The sequence below is a fragment of the Entelurus aequoreus genome, linkage group LG21 (assembly GCF_033978785.1).
Source record: "Entelurus aequoreus isolate RoL-2023_Sb linkage group LG21, RoL_Eaeq_v1.1, whole genome shotgun sequence".
Classification (NCBI taxonomy): Eukaryota; Metazoa; Chordata; class Actinopteri; order Syngnathiformes; family Syngnathidae; genus Entelurus; species Entelurus aequoreus.
Window position 1 is genome coordinate 49,878,110 of NC_084751.1, and position 27,149 is coordinate 49,905,258.

The 27,149-nt window shown below is 36.9% G+C and overlaps 1 protein-coding gene across 3 annotated transcripts in view; it reads right to left on the reverse strand.

Moving 5' to 3' along the window:
- The window catches only part of LOC133638807 (PALM2-AKAP2 fusion protein-like), a 170,180-nt gene that overhangs the window by 83,857 nt on the left and 59,174 nt on the right, over positions 1 to 27,149 (reverse strand). Inside the window, exons 5-9 of one of the 3 annotated variants that reach the window (XM_062031780.1) lie at positions 24,621 to 24,735; positions 23,953 to 23,974; positions 22,765 to 22,893; positions 18,982 to 19,734; positions 7,222 to 7,295 (exon numbers count right to left, since the gene is read on the reverse strand). In XM_062031780.1, coding sequence (XP_061887764.1) covers positions 7,222 to 7,295; positions 18,982 to 19,734; positions 22,765 to 22,893; positions 23,953 to 23,974; positions 24,621 to 24,735 — 1,093 coding nt within the window. Of the gene's footprint in view, positions 1 to 7,221; positions 7,296 to 18,981; positions 19,738 to 22,764; positions 22,894 to 23,952; positions 23,975 to 24,620; positions 24,736 to 27,149 lie in introns of all 3 variants that reach the window. The other 2 variants (XM_062031779.1, XM_062031781.1) reach the window with 2 other exon arrangements.

Below are 27,149 nucleotides of genomic sequence, written 5' to 3' on the forward strand. Positions count from 1 at the left end.
TATGTAGGGCAGGTGTGACATAAGCAGGTAAAGTGCCAAGCAACAATACAACCTTAGATCAAGTCCTGCTGCAACACACTACTTATTACTTCACCCTTTCACACTTCACTTCACTTATGTTACTTCACCCTTTCACACTTCACTTCACTTATGTTACTTCACCCTTTCACACTTCACTTCACTTATGTTACTTCACCCTTTCACACTTCACTTCACTTATGTTACTTCACCCTTTCACACTTCACGTCACTTATGTTACTTCACCCTTTCACACTTCACTTCACTTATGTTACTTCACCCTTTCACACTTCACTTCACTTATGTTACTTCACCCTTTCACACTTCACTTCACTTATGTTACTTCACCCTTTCACACTTCACTTAACTTATGTTACTTCACCCTTTCACACTTCACTTAACTTATGTTACTTCACCCTTTCACACTTAACTCAACTTATGTTACTTCACCCTTTCACTTAACTCAACTTATGTTACTTCACCCTTTCACACTTAACTCAACTTATGTTACTTCACCCTTTCACACTTAACTCAACTTATGTTACTTCACCCTTTCACACTTAACTTAAGTTATGTTACTTCACCCTTTCACACTTAACTCAACTTATGTTACTTCACCCTTTCACACTTAACTCAACTTATGTTACTTCACCCTTTCACACTTAACTTAAGTCATGTTACTTCACCCTTTCACACTTAACACAACTTATGTTACTTCACCCTTTCACACTTAACTTAACTTATGTTACTTCACCCTTTCACACTTCACTTAACTTATGTTACTTCACCCTTTCACACTTCACTTCACTTATGTTACTTCACCCTTTCACACTTCACTTCACTTATGTTACTTCACCCTTTCACACTTCACTTCACTTATGTTACTTCACCCTTTCACACTTCACTTCACTTATGTTACTTCACCCTTTCACACTTCACTTCACTTATGTTATTTCACCCTTTCACACTTCACTTCACTTATGTTACTTCACCCTTTCACACTTCACTTCACTTATGTTATTTCACCCTTTCACACTTCACTTCACTTATGTTACTTCACCCTTTCACACTTCACTTAACTTATGTTACTTCACCCTTTCACACTTCACTTAACTTATGTTACTTCACCCTTTCACACTTCACTTAACTTATGTTACTTCACCCTTTCACATTTAACTTAACTTATGTTACTTCACCCTTTCACATTTAACTTAAGTTATGTTACTTCACCCTTTCACACTTAACTCAACTTATGTTACTTCACCCTTTCACACTTAACTCAACTTATGTTACTTCACCCTTTCACACTTAACTTAACTTATGTTACTTCACCCTTTCACACTTCACTTAACTTATGTTACTTCACCCTTTCACACTTAACTTAACTTATGTTACTTCACCCTTTCACACTTCACTTAACTTATGTTACTTCACCCTTTCACACTAAACTCAACTTATGTTACTTCACCCTTTCACACTTAACTTAACTTATGTTACTTCACCCTTTCACACTTCACTTAACTTATGTTACTTCACCCTTTCCCATTTAACTTAAGTTATGTTACTTCACCCTTTCACACTTAACTCAACTTATGTTACTTCACCCTTTCACACTTAACTTAACTTATGTTACTTCACCCTTTCACACTTCACTTAACTTATGTTACTTCACCCTTTCACATTTAACTTCACTTATGTTACTTCACCCTTTCACATTTAACTTAAGTTATGTTACTTCACCCTTTCACACTTAACTCAACTTATGTTACTTCACCCTTTCACACTTAACTCAACTTATGTTACTTCACCCTTTCACACTTAACTTAACGTATGTTACTTCACCCTTTCACACTTAACTCAACTTATGTTACTTCACCCTTTCACACTTAACTTAACTTATGTTACTTCACCCTTTCACACTTCACTTAACTTATGTTACTTCACCCTTTCACACTTAACTTAACTTATGTTACTTCACCCTTTCACACTTAACTCAACTTATGTTACTTTACCCATTCACACTTAACTTAACTTATGTTACTTCACCCTTTCACACTTCACTTAACTTATGTTACTTCACCCTTTCACATTTAACTTAACTTATGTTACTTCACCCTTTCACATTTAACTTAAGTTATGTTACTTCACCCTTTCACACTTAACTCAACTTATGTTACTTCACCCTTTCACACTTAACTCAACTTATGTTACTTCACCCTTTCACACTTAACTTAACTTATGTTACTTCACCCTTTCACACTTCACTTAACTTATGTTACTTCACCCTTTCACACTTAACTTAACTTATGTTACTTCACCCTTTCACACTTCACTTAACTTATGTTACTTCACCCTTTCACACTAAACTCAACTTATGTTACTTCACCCTTTCACACTTAACTTAACTTATGTTACTTCACCCTTTCACACTTCACTTAACTTATGTTACTTCACCCTTTCCCATTTAACTTAAGTTATGTTACTTCACCCTTTCACACTTAACTCAACTTATGTTACTTCACCCTTTCACACTTAACTTAACTTATGTTACTTCACCCTTTCACACTTCACTTAACTTATGTTACTTCACCCTTTCACATTTAACTTCACTTATGTTACTTCACCCTTTCACATTTAACTTAAGTTATGTTACTTCACCCTTTCACACTTCACTCAACTTATGTTACTTCACCCTTTCACACTTAACTCAACTTATGTTACTTCACCCTTTCACACTTAACTTAACGTATGTTACTTCACCCTTTCACACTTAACTCAACTTATGTTACTTCACCCTTTCACACTTAACTTAACTTATGTTACTTCACCCTTTCACACTTCACTTAACTTATGTTACTTCACCCTTTCACACTTAACTTAACTTATGTTACTTCACCCTTTCACACTTAACTCAACTTATGTTACTTTACCCATTCACACTTAACTTAACTTATGTTACTTCACCCTTTCACACTTCACTTAACTTATGTTACTTCACCCTTTCACATTTAACTTAACTTATGTTACTTCACCCTTTCACATTTAACTTAAGTTATGTTACTTCACCCTTTCACACTTAACTCAACTTATGTTACTTCACCCTTTCACACTTAACTCAACTTATGTTACTTCACCCTTTCACACTTAACTTAACTTATGTTACTTCACCCTTTCACACTTCACTTAACTTATGTTACTTCACCCTTTCCCATTTAACTTAAGTTATGTTACTTCACCCTTTCACACTTAACTCAACTTATGTTACTTCACCCTTTCACACTTAACTTAACTTATGTTACTTCACCCTTTCACACTTCACTTAACTTATGTTACTTCACCCTTTCACATTTAACTTCACTTATGTTACTTCACCCTTTCACATTTAACTTAAGTTATGTTACTTCACCCTTTCACACTTAACTCAACTTATGTTACTTCACCCTTTCACACTTAACTCAACTTATGTTACTTCACCCTTTCACACTTAACTTAACGTATGTTACTTCACCCTTTCACACTTAACTCAACTTATGTTACTTCACCCTTTCACACTTAACTTAACTTATGTTACTTCACCCTTTCACACTTCACTTAACTTATGTTACTTCACCCTTTCACACTTAACTTAACTTATGTTACTTCACCCTTTCACACTTAACTCAACTTATGTTACTTTACCCATTCACACTTAACTTAACTTATGTTACTTCACCCTTTCACACTTCACTTAACTTATGTTACTTCACCCTTTCACATTTAACTTAACTTATGTTACTTCACCCTTTCACATTTAACTTAAGTTATGTTACTTCACCCTTTCACACTTAACTCAACTTATGTTACTTCACCCTTTCACACTTAACTCAACTTATGTTACTTCACCCTTTCACACTTAACTTAACTTATGTTACTTCACCCTTTCACACTTCACTTAACTTATGTTACTTCACCCTTTCACACTTCACTTAACTTATGTTACTTCACCCTTTCACACTTCACTTAACTTATGTTACTTCACCCTTTCACACTAAACTCAACTTATGTTACTTCACCCTTTCACACTTAACTTAACTTATGTTACTTCACCCTTTCACACTTCACTTAACTTATGTTACTTCACCCTTTCCCATTTAACTTAAGTTATGTTACTTCACCCTTTCACACTTAACTCAACTTATGTTACTTCACCCTTTCACACTTAACTTAACTTATGTTACTTCACCCTTTCACACTTCACTTAACTTATGTTACTTCACCCTTTCACATTTAACTTCACTTATGTTACTTCACCCTTTCACATTTAACTTAAGTTATGTTACTTCACCCTTTCACACTTCACTCAACTTATGTTACTTCACCCTTTCACACTTAACTCAACTTATGTTACTTCACCCTTTCACACTTAACTTAACGTATGTTACTTCACCCTTTCACACTTAACTCAACTTATGTTACTTCACCCTTTCACACTTAACTTAACTTATGTTACTTCACCCTTTCACACTTCACTTAACTTATGTTACTTCACCCTTTCACACTTAACTTAACTTATGTTACTTCACCCTTTCACACTTAACTCAACTTATGTTACTTTACCCATTCACACTTAACTTAACTTATGTTACTTCACCCTTTCACACTTCACTTAACTTATGTTACTTCACCCTTTCACATTTAACTTAACTTATGTTACTTCACCCTTTCACATTTAACTTAAGTTATGTTACTTCACCCTTTCACACTTAACTCAACTTATGTTACTTCACCCTTTCACACTTAACTCAACTTATGTTACTTCACCCTTTCACACTTAACTTAACTTATGTTACTTCACCCTTTCACACTTCACTTAACTTATGTTACTTCACCCTTTCACACTTAACTTAACTTATGTTACTTCACCCTTTCACACTTCACTTAACTTATGTTACTTCACCCTTTCACACTAAACTCAACTTATGTTACTTCACCCTTTCACACTTAACTTAACTTATGTTACTTCACCCTTTCACACTTCACTTAACTTATGTTACTTCACCCTTTCCCATTTAACTTAAGTTATGTTACTTCACCCTTTCACACTTAACTCAACTTATGTTACTTCACCCTTTCACACTTAACTTAACTTATGTTACTTCACCCTTTCACACTTCACTTAACTTATGTTACTTCACCCTTTCACATTTAACTTCACTTATGTTACTTCACCCTTTCACATTTAACTTAAGTTATGTTACTTCACCCTTTCACACTTCACTCAACTTATGTTACTTCACCCTTTCACACTTAACTCAACTTATGTTACTTCACCCTTTCACACTTAACTTAACGTATGTTACTTCACCCTTTCACACTTAACTCAACTTATGTTACTTCACCCTTTCACACTTAACTTAACTTATGTTACTTCACCCTTTCACACTTCACTTAACTTATGTTACTTCACCCTTTCACACTTAACTTAACTTATGTTACTTCACCCTTTCACACTTAACTCAACTTATGTTACTTTACCCATTCACACTTAACTTAACTTATGTTACTTCACCCTTTCACACTTCACTTAACTTATGTTACTTCACCCTTTCACATTTAACTTAACTTATGTTACTTCACCCTTTCACATTTAACTTAAGTTATGTTACTTCACCCTTTCACACTTAACTCAACTTATGTTACTTCACCCTTTCACACTTAACTCAACTTATGTTACTTCACCCTTTCACACTTAACTTAACTTATGTTACTTCACCCTTTCACACTTCACTTAACTTATGTTACTTCACCCTTTCACACTTAACTTAACTTATGTTACTTCACCCTTTCACACTTCACTTAACTTATGTTACTTCACCCTTTCACACTAAACTCAACTTATGTTACTTCACCCTTTCACACTTAACTTAACTTATGTTACTTCACCCTTTCACACTTCACTTAACTTATGTTACTTCACCCTTTCCCATTTAACTTAAGTTATGTTACTTCACCCTTTCACACTTAACTCAACTTATGTTACTTCACCCTTTCACACTTAACTTAACTTATGTTACTTCACCCTTTCACACTTCACTTAACTTATGTTACTTCACCCTTTCACATTTAACTTCACTTATGTTACTTCACCCTTTCACATTTAACTTAAGTTATGTTACTTCACCCTTTCACACTTCACTCAACTTATGTTACTTCACCCTTTCACACTTAACTCAACTTATGTTACTTCACCCTTTCACACTTAACTTAACGTATGTTACTTCACCCTTTCACACTTAACTCAACTTATGTTACTTCACCCTTTCACACTTAACTTAACTTATGTTACTTCACCCTTTCACACTTCACTTAACTTATGTTACTTCACCCTTTCACACTTAACTTAACTTATGTTACTTCACCCTTTCACACTTCACTTAACTTATGTTACTTCACCCTTTCACACTTAACTCAACTTATGTTACTTCACCCTTTCACACTTCACTTAACTTATGTTACTTCACCCTTTCACATTTAACTTAACTTATGTTACTTCACCCTTTCACACTTAACTCAACTTATGTTACTTCACCCTTTCACACTTAACTCAACTTATGTTACTTCACCCTTTCACACTTAACTTAACTTATGTTACTTCACCCTTTCACACTTAATTTAAGTTATGTAACTTCAGAATTACACACTTAAGTTAAGTTATGTTACTTCAGGGTTTCACACTTAAGTTAAGTTGTGTAACTTCAGGGTATCACACTTAAGTTGCTTTACCGCACTTAAAAGGTGTTATTCAACACTAACTTGCAGGGTACATGAATATATGAAGTATTTCATCAACACAACATGAATATATATATGAAGTATTTCATATGAATATATATAATGAAGTATTTCATATGAATATATATGAAGTATTTCATATGAATATATATAATTAAGTATTTCGTATGAATATATATAATTAAGTATTTCATATGAATATATATATGAAGTATTTCATATGAATATATAATGAAGTATTTCATATGAATATATATGAAGTATTTCATATGAATATATATAATTAAGTATTTCGTATGAATATATATAATGAAGTATTTCATATGAATATATATGAAGTATTTCATATGAATATATATAATGAAGTATTTCATATGAATATATATAATGAAGTATTTCATATGAATATATATAATGAAGTATTTGACTCACCATGGCAGTGTGAGGATGTCTGCTCGGCATTGCCGCTTGATGGCCCTTTGTTGTTGTCACGGCAACCCCATGGCCTGTCATTAAATACATAAATCACAATTATTTGATGAGCACAACCTGTGGAAATGAAATGTTGTATGATAATTCTTCATCTCAAGTTATTGGCTTTATTTGACTAAATATCATAGAATAATCATCTGTTTATTTGACTTAATATCATGTAATAATCATGTGTTTATTTGACTTAATATCATAGAATAATCTTCTCTTTATTTGACTTAATATCATGTAATAATCATGTGTTTATTTGACTTAATATCATGTAATAATCATGTGTTTATTTGACTTAATATCATGTAATAATCATGTGTTTATTTGACTTAATATCATGTAATAATCATGTGTTTATTTGACTTAATATCATGTAATAATCATGTGTTTATTTGACTTAATATCATGTAATAATCATGTGTTTATTTGACTTAATATCATGTAATAATCATGTGTTTATTTGACTTAATATCATGTAATAATCATGTGTTTATTTGACTTAATATCATGCAATAATCATGTGTTTATTTGGTTTAATATCATAGCATAATCTTCTGTGGGGTTGAAAGTAGTGCTGACACTAATTGACACTAATTGACTAAGTGACATGACATTTATTGTGAGCTAGATGTATTTGCAAGTCAGCATTGTGGTGCTGCTATGAAGATTCATTTGTCATGTTGTGAAGATATGATGGTTAAAAATCATCATCATTCTCATCCTGACTCACTTGCCAGCATCATTGAAGTTCTCCTCCAAGTACTAATAACTCCTAGTTCTCCTCCAAGTACTAATAACTCCTAGTTCTCCTCCAAGTACTAATAACTCCTAGTTCTCCTCCAAGTACTAATAACTCCTAGTTCTCCTCCAAGTACTAATAACTCCTAGTTCTCCTCCAAGTACTAATAACTCCTAGTTCTCCTCCAAGTACTAATAACTCCTAGTTCTCCTCCAAGTACTAATAACTCATAGTTCTCCTCCAAGTACTAATAACTCCTAGTTCTCCTCCAAGTACTAATAACTCCTAGTTCTCCTCCAAGTACTAATAACTCCTAGTTCTCCTCCAAGTACTAATAACTCCTAGTTCTCCTCCAAGTACTAATAAGTCTGTCTCCTCATAGACATCATAGTGTACTGTAAGTGCATTATTGTCATGTGATCAACATAAGTACTAATAACTCATAGTGTGTGTGCATTATTGTCATGTGATCAACATCACATTGTCCCAAGATGAGTGCACTCAGTATTATTACCAGGGAAAATGTGGTTGTCATGGTAACTGTCATGTAGCGTGAGTCACATTTGTCATCACAATCACTTTCTAAATGAATGACTAAGTTAAGTCATTGTGAGTCTTAACTTACCTGCTCACTCATATTTAACATCAGAAGAGAATTATGCTGCTTGTATTATGTAATAAATCATATATATTATGTCATAAATTATATGCATTATGTAATAAACCATATATAGTATGTAATAAATCATATGTATTATGTCATAAGTCATATGTATTATGTAATAAATCATATGTATTATGTAATAAAGCATATGTATTATGTAATAAATCATATGTATTATGTAATAAATAATATGTATTATGTAATAAATCATATGTATTATGTAATAAATATGTATTATGTAATAAATCATATGTATTATGTAATAAATAATATGTATTATGTAATAAAGCATATGTATTATGTAATAAATTATATGTATTATGTAATAAATCATATGTATTATGTAATAAATCATATGTATTATGTAATAAATCATATGTATTATGCAATAAACCATATGTATTATGTAATAAACCATATGTATTATGTAATAAACCATATGTATTATGTAATAAAGCATATGTATTATGTAATAAATCATATGTATTATGTAATAAACCATATGTATTATGTAATAAAGCATATGTATTATGTAATAAATCATATGTATTATGTAATAAACCATATGTATTATGTAATAAAGCATATGTATTATGTAATAAATCATATGTATTATGTAATAAATCATATGTATTATGCAGTGGCGTGCAGTCAGGTGAGGCAGGGGAGGCGGGGCCTCACGTGCCATCATGGAAAGAAAAAAAATGTAAAAAGAAAAAAATTAATTCAATTGTTATATGTATCCAGTGATTATACTATAAAGTTATGTTCCATTTAACTTCACCAGTTTTAGATTTTTTTATTCAAAATGGCTGAATTTTCACATTTGCCGTTGAAATCCTGAGAAGAGACGGTGCGGTGATCAGCAGCCAGTTGAGGCGTCACTCAGTTGTGCCTCACCATGGATTGCGCAATGACTGGGCTAACTGCTGGCCTGCTGTGCAGTGAGAGCGTATTGCTATATGAATTATATTATACATTTCCACAGTTGAGTTAGCTGAGGTATATAATGTACAGTGTATTTTGTCAACAACTGTATGTGTGGAACGTATTTCTTGTGCTGAGCGATCATAAAACTGCTGCGAAGACGCACTGGCTGAGGCTCGCAGTAATCCCGCCTCCTGGTGGTAGAGAATGCACCCCCGCCGTAGAATGCACCCCCGCCGTAGAATGCACCCCCGCCGTAGAATGCACCCCCGCTGTAGAATGCACCCCCTGACGGGAGTGTTATATCAACTAAAGCCCACACTTAAACTTTCCACGTGCAAGATTGAATCTATTTAAAAAAAGTTATTTAATAAGAAGGCAAAAAGTGCAAAAACAATGCTGGTGTTGGAGGAGTTGTCAGGGCCACAACATTAGGTACACCTGCAGACTGCAGCACAGATTTCATATTTCATTCATTCACAACTCCAATCAGAAAGTGTGTTTTAAATATAATATTAAATATATAATAAATGTTAAGTCTAAATATTCAATCTTAAATATTATGTTAAATACCAAACTCTAATATCTAAATATTAAATGTTCAAAATGTGTGTTCAATTGAAATATAAACATTGTACCTAAATATAATTGTTACATTTTAAATAATGTTAAATCTCAGTCTAATATCAAATATAAATGTGAAATCCAAACGTAAATGTTAAATCTAAAAGAAAATCAGCCAAGAGTGAGAAAAGGTGAGCTAGATGTGAGAAAAGTAATATAAATGTGAGAAAAGTATCCTAAATATGCAAAATATATTCAATGTGATTGAATATTTACATTCTGTACTCCTGTAATGTCACTTTCTTGTCTTGGAGCATGTTTGAAATGTTCAGATCTTCTCAGTCATATTGAAGACACCTCATGATTGCAATCTCATGTCAAATGTCTCATTCAGTTGTCATGACAACAGGACTGGCTTTTGATTGACGGCTGCAGAGAGAAGTCTTCTTTATTCATTTTGTGTGGAGTCAACCAGTGGAGTGAAGCAGCCACTTGACCAGCACACTAAGACTAAGACTAAGACCAGCACACTAAGACTAAGACTAAGACCAGCACACTAAGACTAAGACTAAGACCAGCACACTAAGACTAAGACTAAGACCAGCACACTAAGACTAAGACTAAGACCAGCACACCAAGACAAAGACTAAGACCAGCACACTAAGACTAAGACTAAGACCAGCACACTAAGACTAAGACTAAGACCAGCACACTAAGACTAAGACCAGCACACTAAGACTAAGACTAAGACCAGCACACTAAGACTAAGACTAAGACCAGTACACTAAGACTAAGACTAAGACCAGCACACTAAGACTAAGACTAAGACCAGCACACTAAGACTAAGACTAAGACCAGTACACTAAGACTAAGACTAAGACTAAGACTAAGACTAAGACTAAGGTGTGAGGTGAGCTCAAGCAAAAATTAGCTTTATTAGTCTTTTCATGACTTGAACAAAGGAGCTAAATACCAGGAGAGTCCATGGATACACTAGGTGCTCGTTAGTGGTGCTGCACCCATTCTATTATTATTATGAGGAGGGATGCTGCACTTGTTATATTATTATTATTATAAGGAGGGATGCTGAACTCATTATATTATTATTATTATAAGGAGGGATGCTGCACTCATTATATTATTATTATTATAAGGAGGGATGCTGCACTCATTATATTATTATTATTATAAGGAGGGATGCTGAACTCATTATATTATTATTATTATAAGGAGGGATGCTGAACTCATTATATTATTATTATTATAAGGAGGGATGCTGCACTCATTATATTATTATTATTATTATAAGGAGGGATGCTGAACTCATTATATTATTATTATTATAAGGAGGGATGCTGCACTCATTATATTATTATTATTATAAGGAGGGATGCTGCACTCATTATATTATTATTATTATAAGGAGGGATGCTGCACTCATTATATTATTATTATAAGGAGGGATGCTGCACTCGTTATATTATTATTATAAGGAGGGATGCTGCACTCGTTATATTATTATTATTATTATAAGGAGGGATGCTGCACTCATTATATTATTATTATTATAAGGAGGGATGCTGAACTCATTATATTATTATTATTATAAGGAGGGATGCTGCACTCATTATATTATTATTATTATAAGGAGGGATGCTGAACTCATTATATTATTATTATTATAAGGAGGGATGCTGCACTCATTATATTATTATTATAAGGAGGGATGCTGCACTCATTATATTATTATTATTATTATAAGGAGGGATGCTGCACTCATTCTATTATTATTATTATAAGGAGGGATGCTGCACTCATTATATTATTATTATTATAAGGAGGGATGCTGCACTCATTATATTATTATTATAAGGAGGGATGCTGCACTCATTATATTATTATTATTATAAGGAGGGATGCTGCACTCATTATATTATTATTCTTATAAGGAGGGATGCTGCACTCATTATATTATTATTATTATAAGGAGGGATGCTGCACTCATTATATTATTATTATTATTATAAGGAGGGATGCTGCACTCATTCTATTATTATTACTTATAAGGAGGGATGCTGCACTCATTATATTATTATTATTATAAGGAGGGATGCTGAACTCATTATATTATTATTATTATAAGGAGGGATGCTGCACTCATTATATTATTATTATTATAAGGAGGGATGCTGCACTCGTTATATTATTATTATTATTATAAGGAGGGATAGGGTTGGTAATTGTTTATTTTATCAGCCAAAGAAAGGGTGAATGTTAAAATAGAAAAGAGACAAGCAAGAGACAGCAGGGGGGCTGAAGTGGAGAAAAGTGGGCTTTATTTGAGCAGAGATGTTACAAACATCTGAGATGTGATGAGTGAGACTGGAGTGAGTGGTCAGAACAATAGAGAGAAAGATGTGAAGAGTAGAAAGTGGCTCCTTCTATACAACATGTGGGGAACAAAGGTCACCCCTGGAGAGTGACACTTGTGTTTACTGGCACTTTGCTGCACAACTGGGAGTCTTCTCCGTGTCACACAATCACACTGCAGGACTACAATGATGGCAACACACTGCAGGACTACAATGATGGCAACACACTGCAGGACTACAATGATGGCAACACACTGCAGGACTACAATGATGGCAACACACTGCAGGACTACAATGATGGCAACACATTGCAGGACTACAATGATGGCAACACACTGCAGGACTACAATGATGGCAACACATTGCAGGACTACAATGATGGCAACACACTGCAGGACTACAATGATGGCAACACACTGCAGGACTACAATGATGGCAACACACTGCAGGACTACAATGATGGCAACACACTGCAGGACTACAATGATGGCAACACACTGCAGGACTACAATGATGGCAACACACTGCAGGACTACAATGATGGCAACACACTGCAGGACTACAATGATGGCAACACACTGCAGGACTACAGCGATGGCAACACACTGCAGGACTACAATGATGGCAACACACTGCAGGACTACAATGATGGCAACACACTGCAGGACTACAATGATGGCAACACACTGTAGGACTACAACGATGGCAACACACTGCAGGACTACAATGATGGCAACACACTGTAGGACTACAATGATGGCAACACACTGCAGGACTACAATGATGGCAACACACTGCAGGACTACAATGATGGCAACACACTGCAGGACTACAATGATGGCAACACACTGCAGGACTACAATGATGGCAACACACTGCAGGACTACAATGATGGCAACACACTGCAGGACTACAACGATGGCAACACACTGCAGGACTACAATGATGGCAACACACTGTAGGACTACAATGATGGCAACACACTGCAGGACTACAATGATGGCAACACACTGCAGGACTACAATGATGGCAACACACTGCAGGACTACAATGATGGCAACACACTGCAGGACTACAATGATGGCAACACACTGCAGGACTACAATGATGGCAACACACTGCAGGACTACAATGATGGCAACACACTGTAGGACTACAACGATGGCAACACACTGCAGGACTACAATGATGGCAACACACTGTAGGACTACAATGATGGCAACACACTGCAGGACTACAATGATGGCAACACACTGCAGGACTACAATGATGGCAACACACTGCAGGACTACAATGATGGCAACACACTGCAGGACTACAATGATGGCAACACACTGCAGGACTACAATGATGGCAACACACTGCAGGACTACAATGATGGCAACACACTGCAGGACTACAATGATGGCAACACACTGCAGGACTACAATGATGGCAACACACTGCAGGACTACAATGATGGCAACACACTGCAGGACTACAATGATGGCAACACACTGCAGGACTACAATGATGGCAACACACTGCAGGACTACAATGATGGCAACACATTCCCATCTTCCAGTCCAACATGTGCAGTCATTGCAGTGGACACGGAAGGAAAGATTGCCACAGAGTGAAAAGTTTGCATGAAGGAAATAAAAGTAAGACATCATGCAGTTAAAAAAGGGCAAACATGCAAATGTGTTAAAGATCTTGTCTCTGCAAACTCTGTCCTGCCAGGTAAACAAAGTCAGCAGTGAAATAGAGAAGATATCTCCTTATATGGCATCATCTGACATGTCAACTTTCAATCTCTATATATCATCAAATAAATTAATGGTTGTCTATATTTGTGTTGTTGTCTATGGAGTGTATATCATTTATATTTGTGTTGTTGTCTATGGAGTGTATATCATTTATATTTGTATTGTTGTCTATGGAGTGTACATCATTTATATTTGTGTTGTTGTCTATGGAGTGTATATCATTTATATTTGTATTGTTGTCTATGGAGTGTATATCATTTATATTTGTGTTGTTGTCTATGGAGTGTATATCATTTATATTTGTGTTGTTGTCTATGGAGTGTACATCATTTATATTTGTATTGTTGTCTATGGAGTGTATATCATTTATATTTGTATTGTTGTCTATGGAGTGTATATCATTTATATTTGTATTGTTGTCTATGTAGTGTATATCATTTATATTTGTATTGTTGTCTATGGAGCATATATCATTTATATTTGTGTTGTTGTCTATGGAGTGTATATCATTTATATTTGTATTGTTGTCTATGGAGTGTACATCATTTATATTTGTATTGTTGTCTATGGAGTGTATATCATTTATATTTGTATTGTTGTCTATGGAGTGTATATCATTTATATTTGTATTGTTGTCTATGGAGTGTATATCATTTATATTTGTATTGTTGTCTATGGAGTGTATATCATTTATATTTGTATTGTTGTCTATGGAGTGTACATCATTTATATTTGTATTGTTGTCTATGGAGTGTATATCATTTATATTTGTATTGTTGTCTATGGAGTGTATATCATTTATATTTGTATTGTTGTCTATGGAGTGTATATCATTTATATTTGTATTGTTGTCTATGGAGTGTATATCATTTATATTTGTATTGTTGTCTATGGAGTGTATATCATTTATATTTGTATTGTTGTCTATGGAGTGTATATCATTTATATTTGTATTGTTGTCTATGGAGTGTATATCATTTATATTTGTATTGTTGTCTATGGAGTGTATATCATTTATATTTGTATTGTTGTCTATGGAGTGTATATCATTTATATTTGTATTGTTGTCTATGGAGTGTATATCATTTATATTTGTATTGTTGTCTATGGAGTGTATATCATTTATATTTGTATTGTTGTCTATGGAGTGTATATCATTTATATTTGTGTTGTTGTCTATGGAGCGTATATCATTTATATTTGTGTTGTGGGCCAGTCACTGAGCAGCAGATGAAGTTTGAGACATAAACATGTTTGAGACATAAACATGTTTGAGACATAAACATGTTTGAGACATAAGCATGTTTGAGACATAAACATGATCACGTTAGTATTTGATATCATTTGAGGTTTTTTCCATTTTCCTGCCATTTTGCACTTCCCCTCTTGATGATGTCCTTCAACAAACAATGACGTACTTTGAATAATGAAAGTGAAAGTGAAAGTGAAAGTGCTCCAGACCTGAGGCACACATGCCATGGATTTCATTCAATTGGAGCCTACTCAAAAGCAGAGCGTGATAGGCAGCTTTGAAGAGTTAAGTAAGAAACAAATAGCAAAGTAAGTTAAGTTGTGTTGGAGTTGCTGTCAAAACATTTCACAGCTTTTTAAGGTGATTACAAAATATAAAGACATTTTGCGACAATAGATCTTTTTTGTGTGAACAATCGTGTTGTGATTCCAGACAAAGACAAACTAGTGTGTGGCTTCATTCCAATGGCACATTGAAGGATTCAGTGTCATTCTTTCAAGAATATGAATAATGAATCATCACTTTCCTTCTTTGGAACTCACTTTCTTTCTCTTCTCCAACTTGGACATTTCTCTTTTTTGCTGTAAAAATTAGATTTTTGATGGGTTTTTTTTTGGCAATGCCTTTTCTTTCCTTCTAGATGCAAGTAGACTTTCTCTTTGAACGCCACCACATGTCAGCTTTACAGATGCCATGTTCAAGGTGCGCTCTAACACACTACAAAAGGTGACAATCAAATCAATACTTTGCTTATTTGGAGTAATATATGTATGCATATCATATTTGGAGTAATATATGTATGCATATCATATTTGGAGTAATATATGTATGCATGTCATATTTGGAGTAATGTATGTATGCATATCAGATTTGGAGTAATATATGTACGCAGAGTAATATATCATATTTGGAGTAATATATTTATGCATATCACAAAACGTGAACATTTTTACAAATGAAATGTTTTCAGTAGTTCAATTTGAATGATGTACATATACAGCGTACCTCTACTTAAGAGTGTTTTGAGATAAGAGCATACTGAAACTAAAGGAGTCTAAAACTAGCCGAGAATGTTCAAATAATATCCAAGCAACGGACATTTATCCATGAAAATATAGAGAAGCTGCTGTAGGGAAAGACAGTAGAAGTCCGTCCTGCAAGATCATTGCTGTGCATTAATGTTGCATTACTTCATAAAAGTATGGCAGTTGTTTGTAGTACAATTGTTTTGTTTTTCATGTAATACTTCTGACTTAAAGATTGTTTTATTTTGAAAAAGCCTGTTGAAATGTTGCTGTATTGAGGGGCCAAGCACCAACTACATTGATTTCATTGATTTGAGATACAAATATTTGAGGTGAAAAGTCCCGTCACAGAATCACTAAAACTAATAAGTTGAGGTACTTCTGTGTAATAATAATATTTCATAGATTCACTAAACACTAAGTGAATTTCCTGAGCCTTGAATTGGTCTCGTAGTATGAAGTCAACTCCTGGAATGAAATAATAATCAGTTATGATGATCACATGTCGTCTTAGTTATGATGCACTTTTATACATCACAAGTCATCTTAGTTATGATGCACTTTTATACACCACATGTCATCTTAGTTATGATGCACTTTTATACATCACATGTCATCTTAGTTATGATGCACTTTTATACATCACATGTCGTCTTAGTTATGATGCACTTTTATACATCACATGTCATCTTAGTTATGATGCACTTTTATACATCACATGTCGTCTTAGTTATGATGCACTTTTATACATCACATGTCATCTTAGTTATGATGCACTTTTATACATCACATGTCATCTTAGTTATGATGCACTTTTATACATCACATGTCATCTTAGTTATGATGCACTTTTATACATCACATGTCGTCTTAGTTATGATGCACTTTTATACATCACATGTCATCTTAGTTATGATGCACTTTTATACATCACATGTCATCTTAGTTATGATGCACTTTTATACATCACATGTCAACTTATTTATGATGCACTTTTATACATCACATGTCATCTTAGTTATGATGCACTTTTATACATCACATGTCATCTTAGTTATGATGCACTTTTATACATCACATGTCATCTTAGTTATGATGCACTTTTATACATCACATGTCATCTTAGTTATGATGCACTTTTATACATCACATGTCATCTTAGTTATGATGCACTTTTATACATCACATGTCAACAAACATGACCTGAAGTAATCAGATTGGTTGAGAACTCGATGTTTACTTGTGATGTACTAGTTGTTGTGTGTTAAAGGACAGGTGTGTCATGTGTTCCAGTGGACTGACTGGGGCCAGGTGGGGATTAGAGCTGGGGCCACTATTTGCAGGACCACAGTGTGCAGACACCATGAAGATAGTATTGCTCACATATTGATCAGTTGCCAGTACAGTTAAGTATATAACAATATATATGATTATTGATGTGTTGGCAGTACAGTAAAGTACATAAGAATGTGTACAAAATGTAGCACCTAGAGGACGTAGCGAGGGCTGGCAGTGGTCGTGACACACAAGAATAAACATTTCAAAATTGTCTTTTGCATTCAACTATTTGAATATTTGGAGTATTTGCTCACGTTACTTTTCACTGGCGGCATTTTCCAATGTGCTCGTTAGTTTGAGGAGGAAGAAAATGGTCCTGACTGTGATTCACGGCTTCTGATTGGCTGCTGAGTCAGGAAGTGATTGAATGAGGAAGGAGCTCAAGTTAGAGAGAGAAGAAGGAGAGAGAGAGAGAGAGAGAGAGAGAGAGAGAGAGAGAGAGAGAGAGAGAGAGAGAGAGAGAGAGAGAGAGAGAGAGAGAGAGAGAGAGAGAGAGAACCCACTACAGTGTAACTTGCCTTTCAAACCTGGCATCTCACAAACTAGGCAATAAAAGTTCGGATTGACTTTTCAAAATAAAAGTCGTTGCCCTTTTTTTGTTTCGGTTATTAGGACTGAGGATGTGGAAGAATATGTGGAGGCACATGAAGGAAGCAAGGCAGCAAGGAGCCTCCATCCTGCACACACACACACACACACACACACACACACACACACACACCTTTTTATTTCAGCCTACGTGTGTGTGTGTGTGTGTGTGTGTGTGTGTGTGTGTGTGTGTGTGTGTGTGTATGTGTGTGTGGGTGTGTGTGTGTGTGTGTGTGTGTGTGTGTGAGCAGCCACTTAGAGTCTGGAGGAGGAGAAAGAAGGCGGGGCTTCAGTTAGTAACCATCCAGAGAGAGAGAGAGGGGAGAAAGAGGGGTATTGTGGGTAATAAGACTAGTGATATAAAAGGAAGCAGAAGTCACATGACTATGCAGCACAGAAGTCACATGACTATGCAGCACAGAAGTCACATGACTATGCAGCACAGAAGTCACATGACTATGCAGCACTGGCAGCGTTTCCTCTTGTCTGTACCTGTGGCAGGTGTGAGGCCGGGAGGCGGGGCTTTGTTGGTGTCGGGGTGGTGAGGGGGCGAGGCGGCGCTGTCAGACGAGAGTTCCGTGCTGGCGGCCTCAGACGTGGCGGGCCGCCCAGACACCAGGTCGGCGGCGGTGCCGTCCAGGAGGGACATGTCGGTGACCGTCTTCTCCCTCAGAGACTTCTCGTCGTCTTCGTCGATGAGGACCACCTCCGCCTTCACCGTGGCGTCCAACAAGCCCAGCAGTCGCCTGCTCTCGCTGGTGTCCTCCAGGTCCTGGTAGCCCAGGAACACCATGGTGACTGGCTGCGAGGGGGTGGGGCTTAGCTGCGAGGGGCCGGGCTGCGTGGTGATGGGAACCTGGCATGGTGCCATCATGCCCGGTCCGGTCTCCACCTGGGCGGGCGGGCTCGACGGGATGGATGGCGGAGCGCAGGAAGGCGGGGACAGATCCTTGCCGTCTGCTGGTGACATGCAGGGGGCGGCAGGGGTCACCGACACTTGACCTTTGGTGTCGCCCAGCGCTCCGGATGCTCGATGGAGGAGATGCTCCACCTGCGAGGAGCTCCAGCCGTTCTCCAAGGAGCTGGTGGAAACGCCACCGGCGGAGGAGACTTGGTACACCACCTTCCTGCCGTCGTCGTAGACTTTGACGCCGCGGGCCCCCGCCTCTGAGGAGCGACTCACGCCATTGGCCGACAGGACGCTGTGAGGGTCACGCTGCACCTGCGTCTCCATCGCAAACATGGCTGCTGGAAGGAGGGGGGAGGAGGTGCAGTGAGGGGGGTGGAGGGGGGGGGGGAGAAGGTGGAGTGAGGGGGGTGGAGAAGGTGGAGGGAGGGGAGAAGGTGGAGTGAGGGGGGTGGAGAAGGTGGAGGGAAGGGGGGAGAAGGTGGAGTGAGGAGGGTGGAGAAGGTGGAGGGAGGGGGGGAGAAGGTGGAGGGAGGGGGGGAGAAGGTGGAGTGAGGAGGGTGGAGAAGGTGGAGGGAGGGGGGGAGAAGGTGGAGGGAGGGGGGGAGAAGGTGGAGTGTGAAGATGGAGACATGATGAAAGATAAAAGTTTAGTATGGGGACATGCTGCTAGTCTGTAGGCAACACACACACACACACACACACACACACACACACACACACACACACACACACACGTGGAACAGCACACAAAGCAGGGACACACACACACACACACACACACGTGGAACAGCACACAAAGCAGGGACACACACACACACACACACATACACACACGTACACACACACACACACACACACACACACACACACACACACACACACACACACACACACACACACACACACATACACACATACACGTGGAACAGCACACAAAGCAGGGACACACACACACACACACACACATACACATATATACACACACACACACACACACACACACACACACACATATATACACACACACACACACACATATACACACACACACACACACGTACACACACACACACACACACACACACACACACACACACACACACACACACACACACACACACACACACACACACACACACACACACACACATATATACACACATATATACATTTCGGCCTGTACTGTACATCTTCAATACAATTGTATCTGTAGGCAACACATATATCATACATCATATATATCATAAATCATATGTATCATCATCCATCCATTTTTTACTGCTTGTCCCTTTCGGGGTTGCGGGGGGTGCTGGAGCCTATCTCAGCTGCATTCGGGCGGAAGGCGGGGTCATATATCATCATCATCATCATCATATATATCATAAATCATATATATCATAAATCATATATATCATATATCATCAATACAATTGTACCTATAGGCAACACATATATCATATATGACATATATGATATATGATATATATCATCAATACAATTGTATCAGAACATCACTTTCAAATCCTAAGAGAAATGATTGATTGATTGATTGATTGATTGATAGATTGATTGATAGATTGGTTGATTTTGCCTACCGCTGATTAACTCTGATATTATATCTATTTGTTTATTTGATAGGGACATTGCACAATACATACATTGCACAGAGTATGTATTGCACAGAGTATGTATTGCACAATGCATGTATTGCACAGAGCATGTATTGCACAATGCATGTATTGCACAATGCATGTATTGCACATAGCATGTATTGCACATTGCATGTATTGCACAATGCATGTATTGCACAATGCATGTATTGCACATAGCATGTATTGCACATTGCATGTATTGCACAGAACATGCATTGCACATTGCATGTATTGCACATAGCATGTATTGCACAATGCATGTATTGCACAGAGCATGTATTGCACAGAGCAGATGCAAAGTAAGAGCAGCACTAATGAATGTAATATTTCATAGTGCATGTCTGTGTTGATGAGGTGTACACCGCCTTCTGCTCATGTGCAGCTGGGATAGGCTCCAGCACCCCAGTCAACCCAAAAGGGACAAGCAGTAGAAAATGGATGGATAGATACTGCAATTCGTCAGTCTACCCCAGGGCAGCTGTGGCTACGAAAGTAGCTTACCACCACCAGGTGTGAATGAATGATGGGTTTTTAACATGTAAAGCGACTTTGGGTACTTAGAAAAGCGCTATATAAATCCCAGGTATTATTATTATTATTTATTATATGAATTGACTTTCATTTAATTATTAACACATTTGTTTTAGTATACATGGCAAGAAAGCAAAATGGGTATTTCATGATGAACAACAATATTTATTGGAATATCATCTAAATATAATCAAACACAACTCAATATATTTGACAAAAGGTATTTTCCTACTGCAGATGACATGTATGCTTACTATTCTTTCTTTACATTCTAGAATATTCTATGTGAAAAGGTATTTTCCCACTGCAGACGACATGTATGCATACTATTCTTTCTTTACTTTCTAGAATATTCTCTGTGAAAAGATCAGCTCATCCTCAAATGAATCAGCACAATTTAAACATCTTGATTGCTTCTCAGATTGTATTATTAACATTCATTTGTTCACACTCAAATTAATTATTACTGATGTTTCTACTAATAAGAAAACAGATGATTGTGATATTGATCAGCCCTGCTATTATATTATAGCTATAGAACACGATTATTGATTAAGGTTCATTCTTTACATTTTTACCAACCATTTCTTATATCATTATCATTTTATTAATTGTTTTCTTTTTCCAGACATGACAAACCGAACATACTCAAAAATTCAAAGAATAAAATGAGCATCTCAAACGCAATATTATCATTTTTAAAACAAACAAAAAAACACCAATAGTACGTTTGTAATACTAAAAGAAAAAAATAATAATTAAAAAATGTTAAGAAATTTGTTGCCTAATGTTTGTGTTTGTAATTGATGTTTATTATTGTGCCTTTTTTCTAAGTTGTGTCAAGTGACGCTGCTTCACTCCGGAACTTTCTAAATGACTGCAGTGAAAGTATTTGTTCTTGATCCTACTTTAAAAAGTCTAATAGTCCACACAGCAACATGTTTATTTAGCAGAAATGGAATAAGCATGAACACCTAAGTATGTGTGTGTGTGTGTGTGTGTGTGTGTGTGTGTGTGTGTGTGTGTGTGTGTGTGTGTGTGTGCGTGTGTATGTGCATGTGTGTGTGAGTGTGTGTGTTTGTGTGTGTGTGTGTGTGTGTGTAATCCAACTTGGCTGCGTCCCAAAACCCTTAATGTCACTCCCCCCCCCCCTATCTTACTTGCCATCCTCTCCAACCTTACCAGGTGTGCCAGCAGCCTTCTCCCCAGGCACAGGTGTGCTGGCGTGGGGCAGCGAGGTGGAGATGAGGTGGTGGGGCTGATGGAGGTCCGTGTGGTCCGACAGAGGAGCGGACGGCCAGCCGGTGGTCTCTGACAGCACAAAGGGGAGGGGAGGATGGAGAGATAGTCAGTGTGATGCTGCAGGCCCACTGTGACACACACACACACACACACACACACACACACACACACACACACACACACACACACACACACACACACACACACACACACACACACACACACACACACACAAACACACACACAAACACACACACCGTGTAACTGTCCTTGTCTGACTTCTGTGTCGCTGACAACTACACACCCCAGAGGTTCAAGTGCTTATGCAACAAAAACGTGTGTGTGTGTGTGTGTCCGCTTTGTGTGCTGTTCCACGTGTGTGTGTGTTTGATGTGAAGAACAAAGCGACAGGGGCTTACAGAGAATAGCGGGGGGATAAAGCCAGCAAGTGCAGAGTCATGGCCTTGTGTGTGTGTGAGTGTCAATAGTCTTGCTGAGCATGGTGTGTGTGTGTTTGTGTGTGTGTGTGTGTGTGTGTGTGTGTGTTTGTGTGAGTGTCAATAGTCTTGCTGAGCATGGTGTGTGTGTGTGTGTATTTTCATGCAAGTGTGTGTGTGTGTGTTTTAATGCAAGTGTGTGTGTGTGTGTGTGTGTGTGTGTGTGTGTGTGTGTGTGTGTGTGTGTGTGTGTTTTCATGCGAGTGTGTGAGTGTTTGTGCGCTCAGTTCCTGGCAATGAGCATATGTGTTGGAGGGTTCACTCTGTCCCAAATCTCCCCTGTCTCAGCGAGATTGTTATCCAAACCAACACACACACACACACACACACACACACACACACACACACACACACACACACACACACACACACACACACACACACACACACACACACACACACACACACACTCACACACACACACACATTTGGAGTGAAGGACTCTTCTATGAAGACGTGGGTGTGTGTTTGTATACCTGGTGTGTGAGTGTGTGTGTGTATGTATGTGTGTGTGTGTGTATATGTGTGTGTGTGTGTGTGTGTGTGTGTGTGTGTGTGTGTGTGTGTGTGTGTGTGTGTGTGTGTGTGTGTGTGTGTGTGTGTGTGTGTGTGTGTGTGATGTTGATCCTACCTCCATCATGCACCATCAGACTCTGTAGGACAAAGAAGTAAAAAAGTTATTTGCTGCAGCAACAATAATATGTTGTAATAAATGTGTAATAAGTATGTTAGCTGTCATCAAAGTGTTTTGAAGTTTTATTGTTGAACTACACTTTCATTTCATTCTTCTACTTAAAGGACCTATAGCGTCCTGAAATTTCACTAACAACTTATCTTTATTTTCTGCTCCTGAAAATAAATCTGTCAGTCATTCAGAAGTTTGGATGAAAGTGTAAATAACTTTCCATATGTGGCCCTCGTGGTGGGGCCACAGCATATCATTTGGAACTAAACGTGGGCCTTCCAAAATGTGCTGAAACTCCTTCAAAAACAAGCCTGTAATCTTTTATTTTATTTACCTGTAGACATCATTTTTAGGTCCAAAATGATGAAATAAATGCTAAAGTTGTTAGCATTAGTTTAATTGATTACATTATTTGATATGTTCTTGGTGTGGTCATTTAGTTCTGACTAACTCTTCACTAAAGCTCCATTCACAATTTAGTTCTGACTAACTGTTCACTAAAGCTCCATTCACAATTTAGTTCTGACTAACTCTTCACTAAAGCTCCATTCACATCCCAGTAACACAACTCTTGTACATAGAATCCTGACTTTGGAGAGTTACAAGTTCTTTACCTTCTGCAGGTCCTCAATTGAACGCTCGGTCTCCTTCAAGCGTTCTCGGAGAACTTGTTCTTTAGCTGAGATCTGAGACTCTTCACTCTCAAGTCGGCTGATTTCTGACTCAAGCCTGCAAACACAAACAGACTTTTGGTTGATACTGGAGAAGTTTGCCATGGGTCCACCCTGCACATTTTTCAATGTTAGAATTCAACATTTGGAAAGGTTTGTGTGACATGAAGGTCTTGGTCTCTATCTCATGTCAGTCAGAATCTTCATATTTGTAAGCAATAGACCTGAGTTCATGGTCTACATGAGACATGAAGATCTTGGTCTCTATCTCATGTCAGTCAGAGTCTTCATATTTGTAAGCAATAGACCTGAGTTCATGGTCTACATGAGACATGAAGGTCTTGGTCTCTATCTCATGTCAGTCAGAGTCTTCATATTTGTAAGCAATAGACCTGAGTTCATGGTCTACATGGCATCTTTTCTATGTTAGGACCTGGTGTCAAAGGACAGATGAAGTTATAAACAATATGGTTGTTTTAATAGCAATTCTACATTTCATATATCTAGACATCAGGTGGAGGCCAAAAAGCTATATTGTGATATGTATTACAGCCTCTTGTACCAATATATTATTGATATATAAATGGTATTAAAACTGTTTCAAAACAAGTTGCAAAGGCTCCTCTTTTGACTGCTGATGTATTGCGTCATTACAATTGATCAAAACTATTATTAATCTACTGTTACTGTTAAAGTCATCTTAGTGACATCATGCACAAAAATGTACATCACATATCGTGACATGGACTAAACATATCCACATATATATGGTGTATCGTGACATGGACTAAACATATCCACATATATATGGTGTATCGTGACATGGACTAAACATATCCACATATATATGGTGTATGGTGACATGGACTAAACATATCCACATATATATGGTGTATGGTGACATGGACTAAACATATCCACATATATATGGTGTATGGTGACATGGACTAAACATATCCACATATATATGGTGTATGGTGACATGGACTAAACATATCCACATATATATGGTGTATGGTGACATGGACTAAACATATCCACATATATATGGTGTATTGTGACATGGACTAAACATATCCACATATATATGGTGTATTGTGACATGGACTAAACATATCCACATATATATGGTGTATCGTGACATGGACTAAACATATCCACATATATATGGTGTATTGTGACATGGACTAAACATATCCACATATATATGGTGTATCGTGACATGGACTAAACATATCCACATATATATGGTGTATCGTGACATGGACTAAACATATCCACATATATATGGTGTATCGTGACATGGACTAAACATATCCACATATATATGGTGTATCGTGACATGGACTAAACATATCCACATATATATGGTGTATCGTGACATGGACTAAACATATCCACATATATATGGTGTATCGTGACATGGACTAAACATATCCACATATATATGGTGTATCGTGACATGGACTAAACATATCCACATATATATGGTGTATCGTGACATGGACTAAACATATCCACATATATATGGTGTATGGTGACATGGACTAAACATATCCACATATATATGGTGTATGGTGACATGGACTAAACATATCCACATATATATGGTGTATCGTGACATGGACTAAACATATCCACATATATATGGTGTATCGTGACATGGACTAAACATATCCACATATATATGGTGTATCTTGACATGGACTAAACATATCCACATATATATGGTGTATGGTGACATGGCCTAAACATATCCACATATATATGGTGTATCGTGACATGGACTAAACATATCCACATATATATGGTGTATCGTGACATGGACTAAACATATCCACATATATATGGTGTATGGTGACATGGACTAAACATATCCACATATATATGGTGTATCGTGACATGGACTAAACATATCCACATATATATGGTGTATGGTGACATGGACTAAACATATCCACATATATATGGTGTATCGTGACATGGACTAAACATATCCACATATATATGGTGTATGGTGACATGGACTAAACATATCCACATATATATGGTGTATGGTGACATGGACTAAACATATCCACATATATATGGTGTATGGTGACATGGACTAAACATATCCACATATATATGGTATATCGTGACATGGACTAAACATATCCACATATATATGGTGTATCGTGACATGGACTAAACATATCCACATATATATGGTGTATCGTGACATGGACTAAACATATCCACATATATATGGTGTATGGTGACATGGACTAAACATATCCACATATATATGGTGTATCGTGACATGGACTAAACATATCCACATATATATGGTGTATGGTGACATGGACTAAACATATCCACATATATATGGTGTATCGTGACATGGACTAAACATATCCACATATATATGGTGTATCGTGACATGGACTAAACATATCCACATATATATGGTGTATCGTGACATGGACTAAA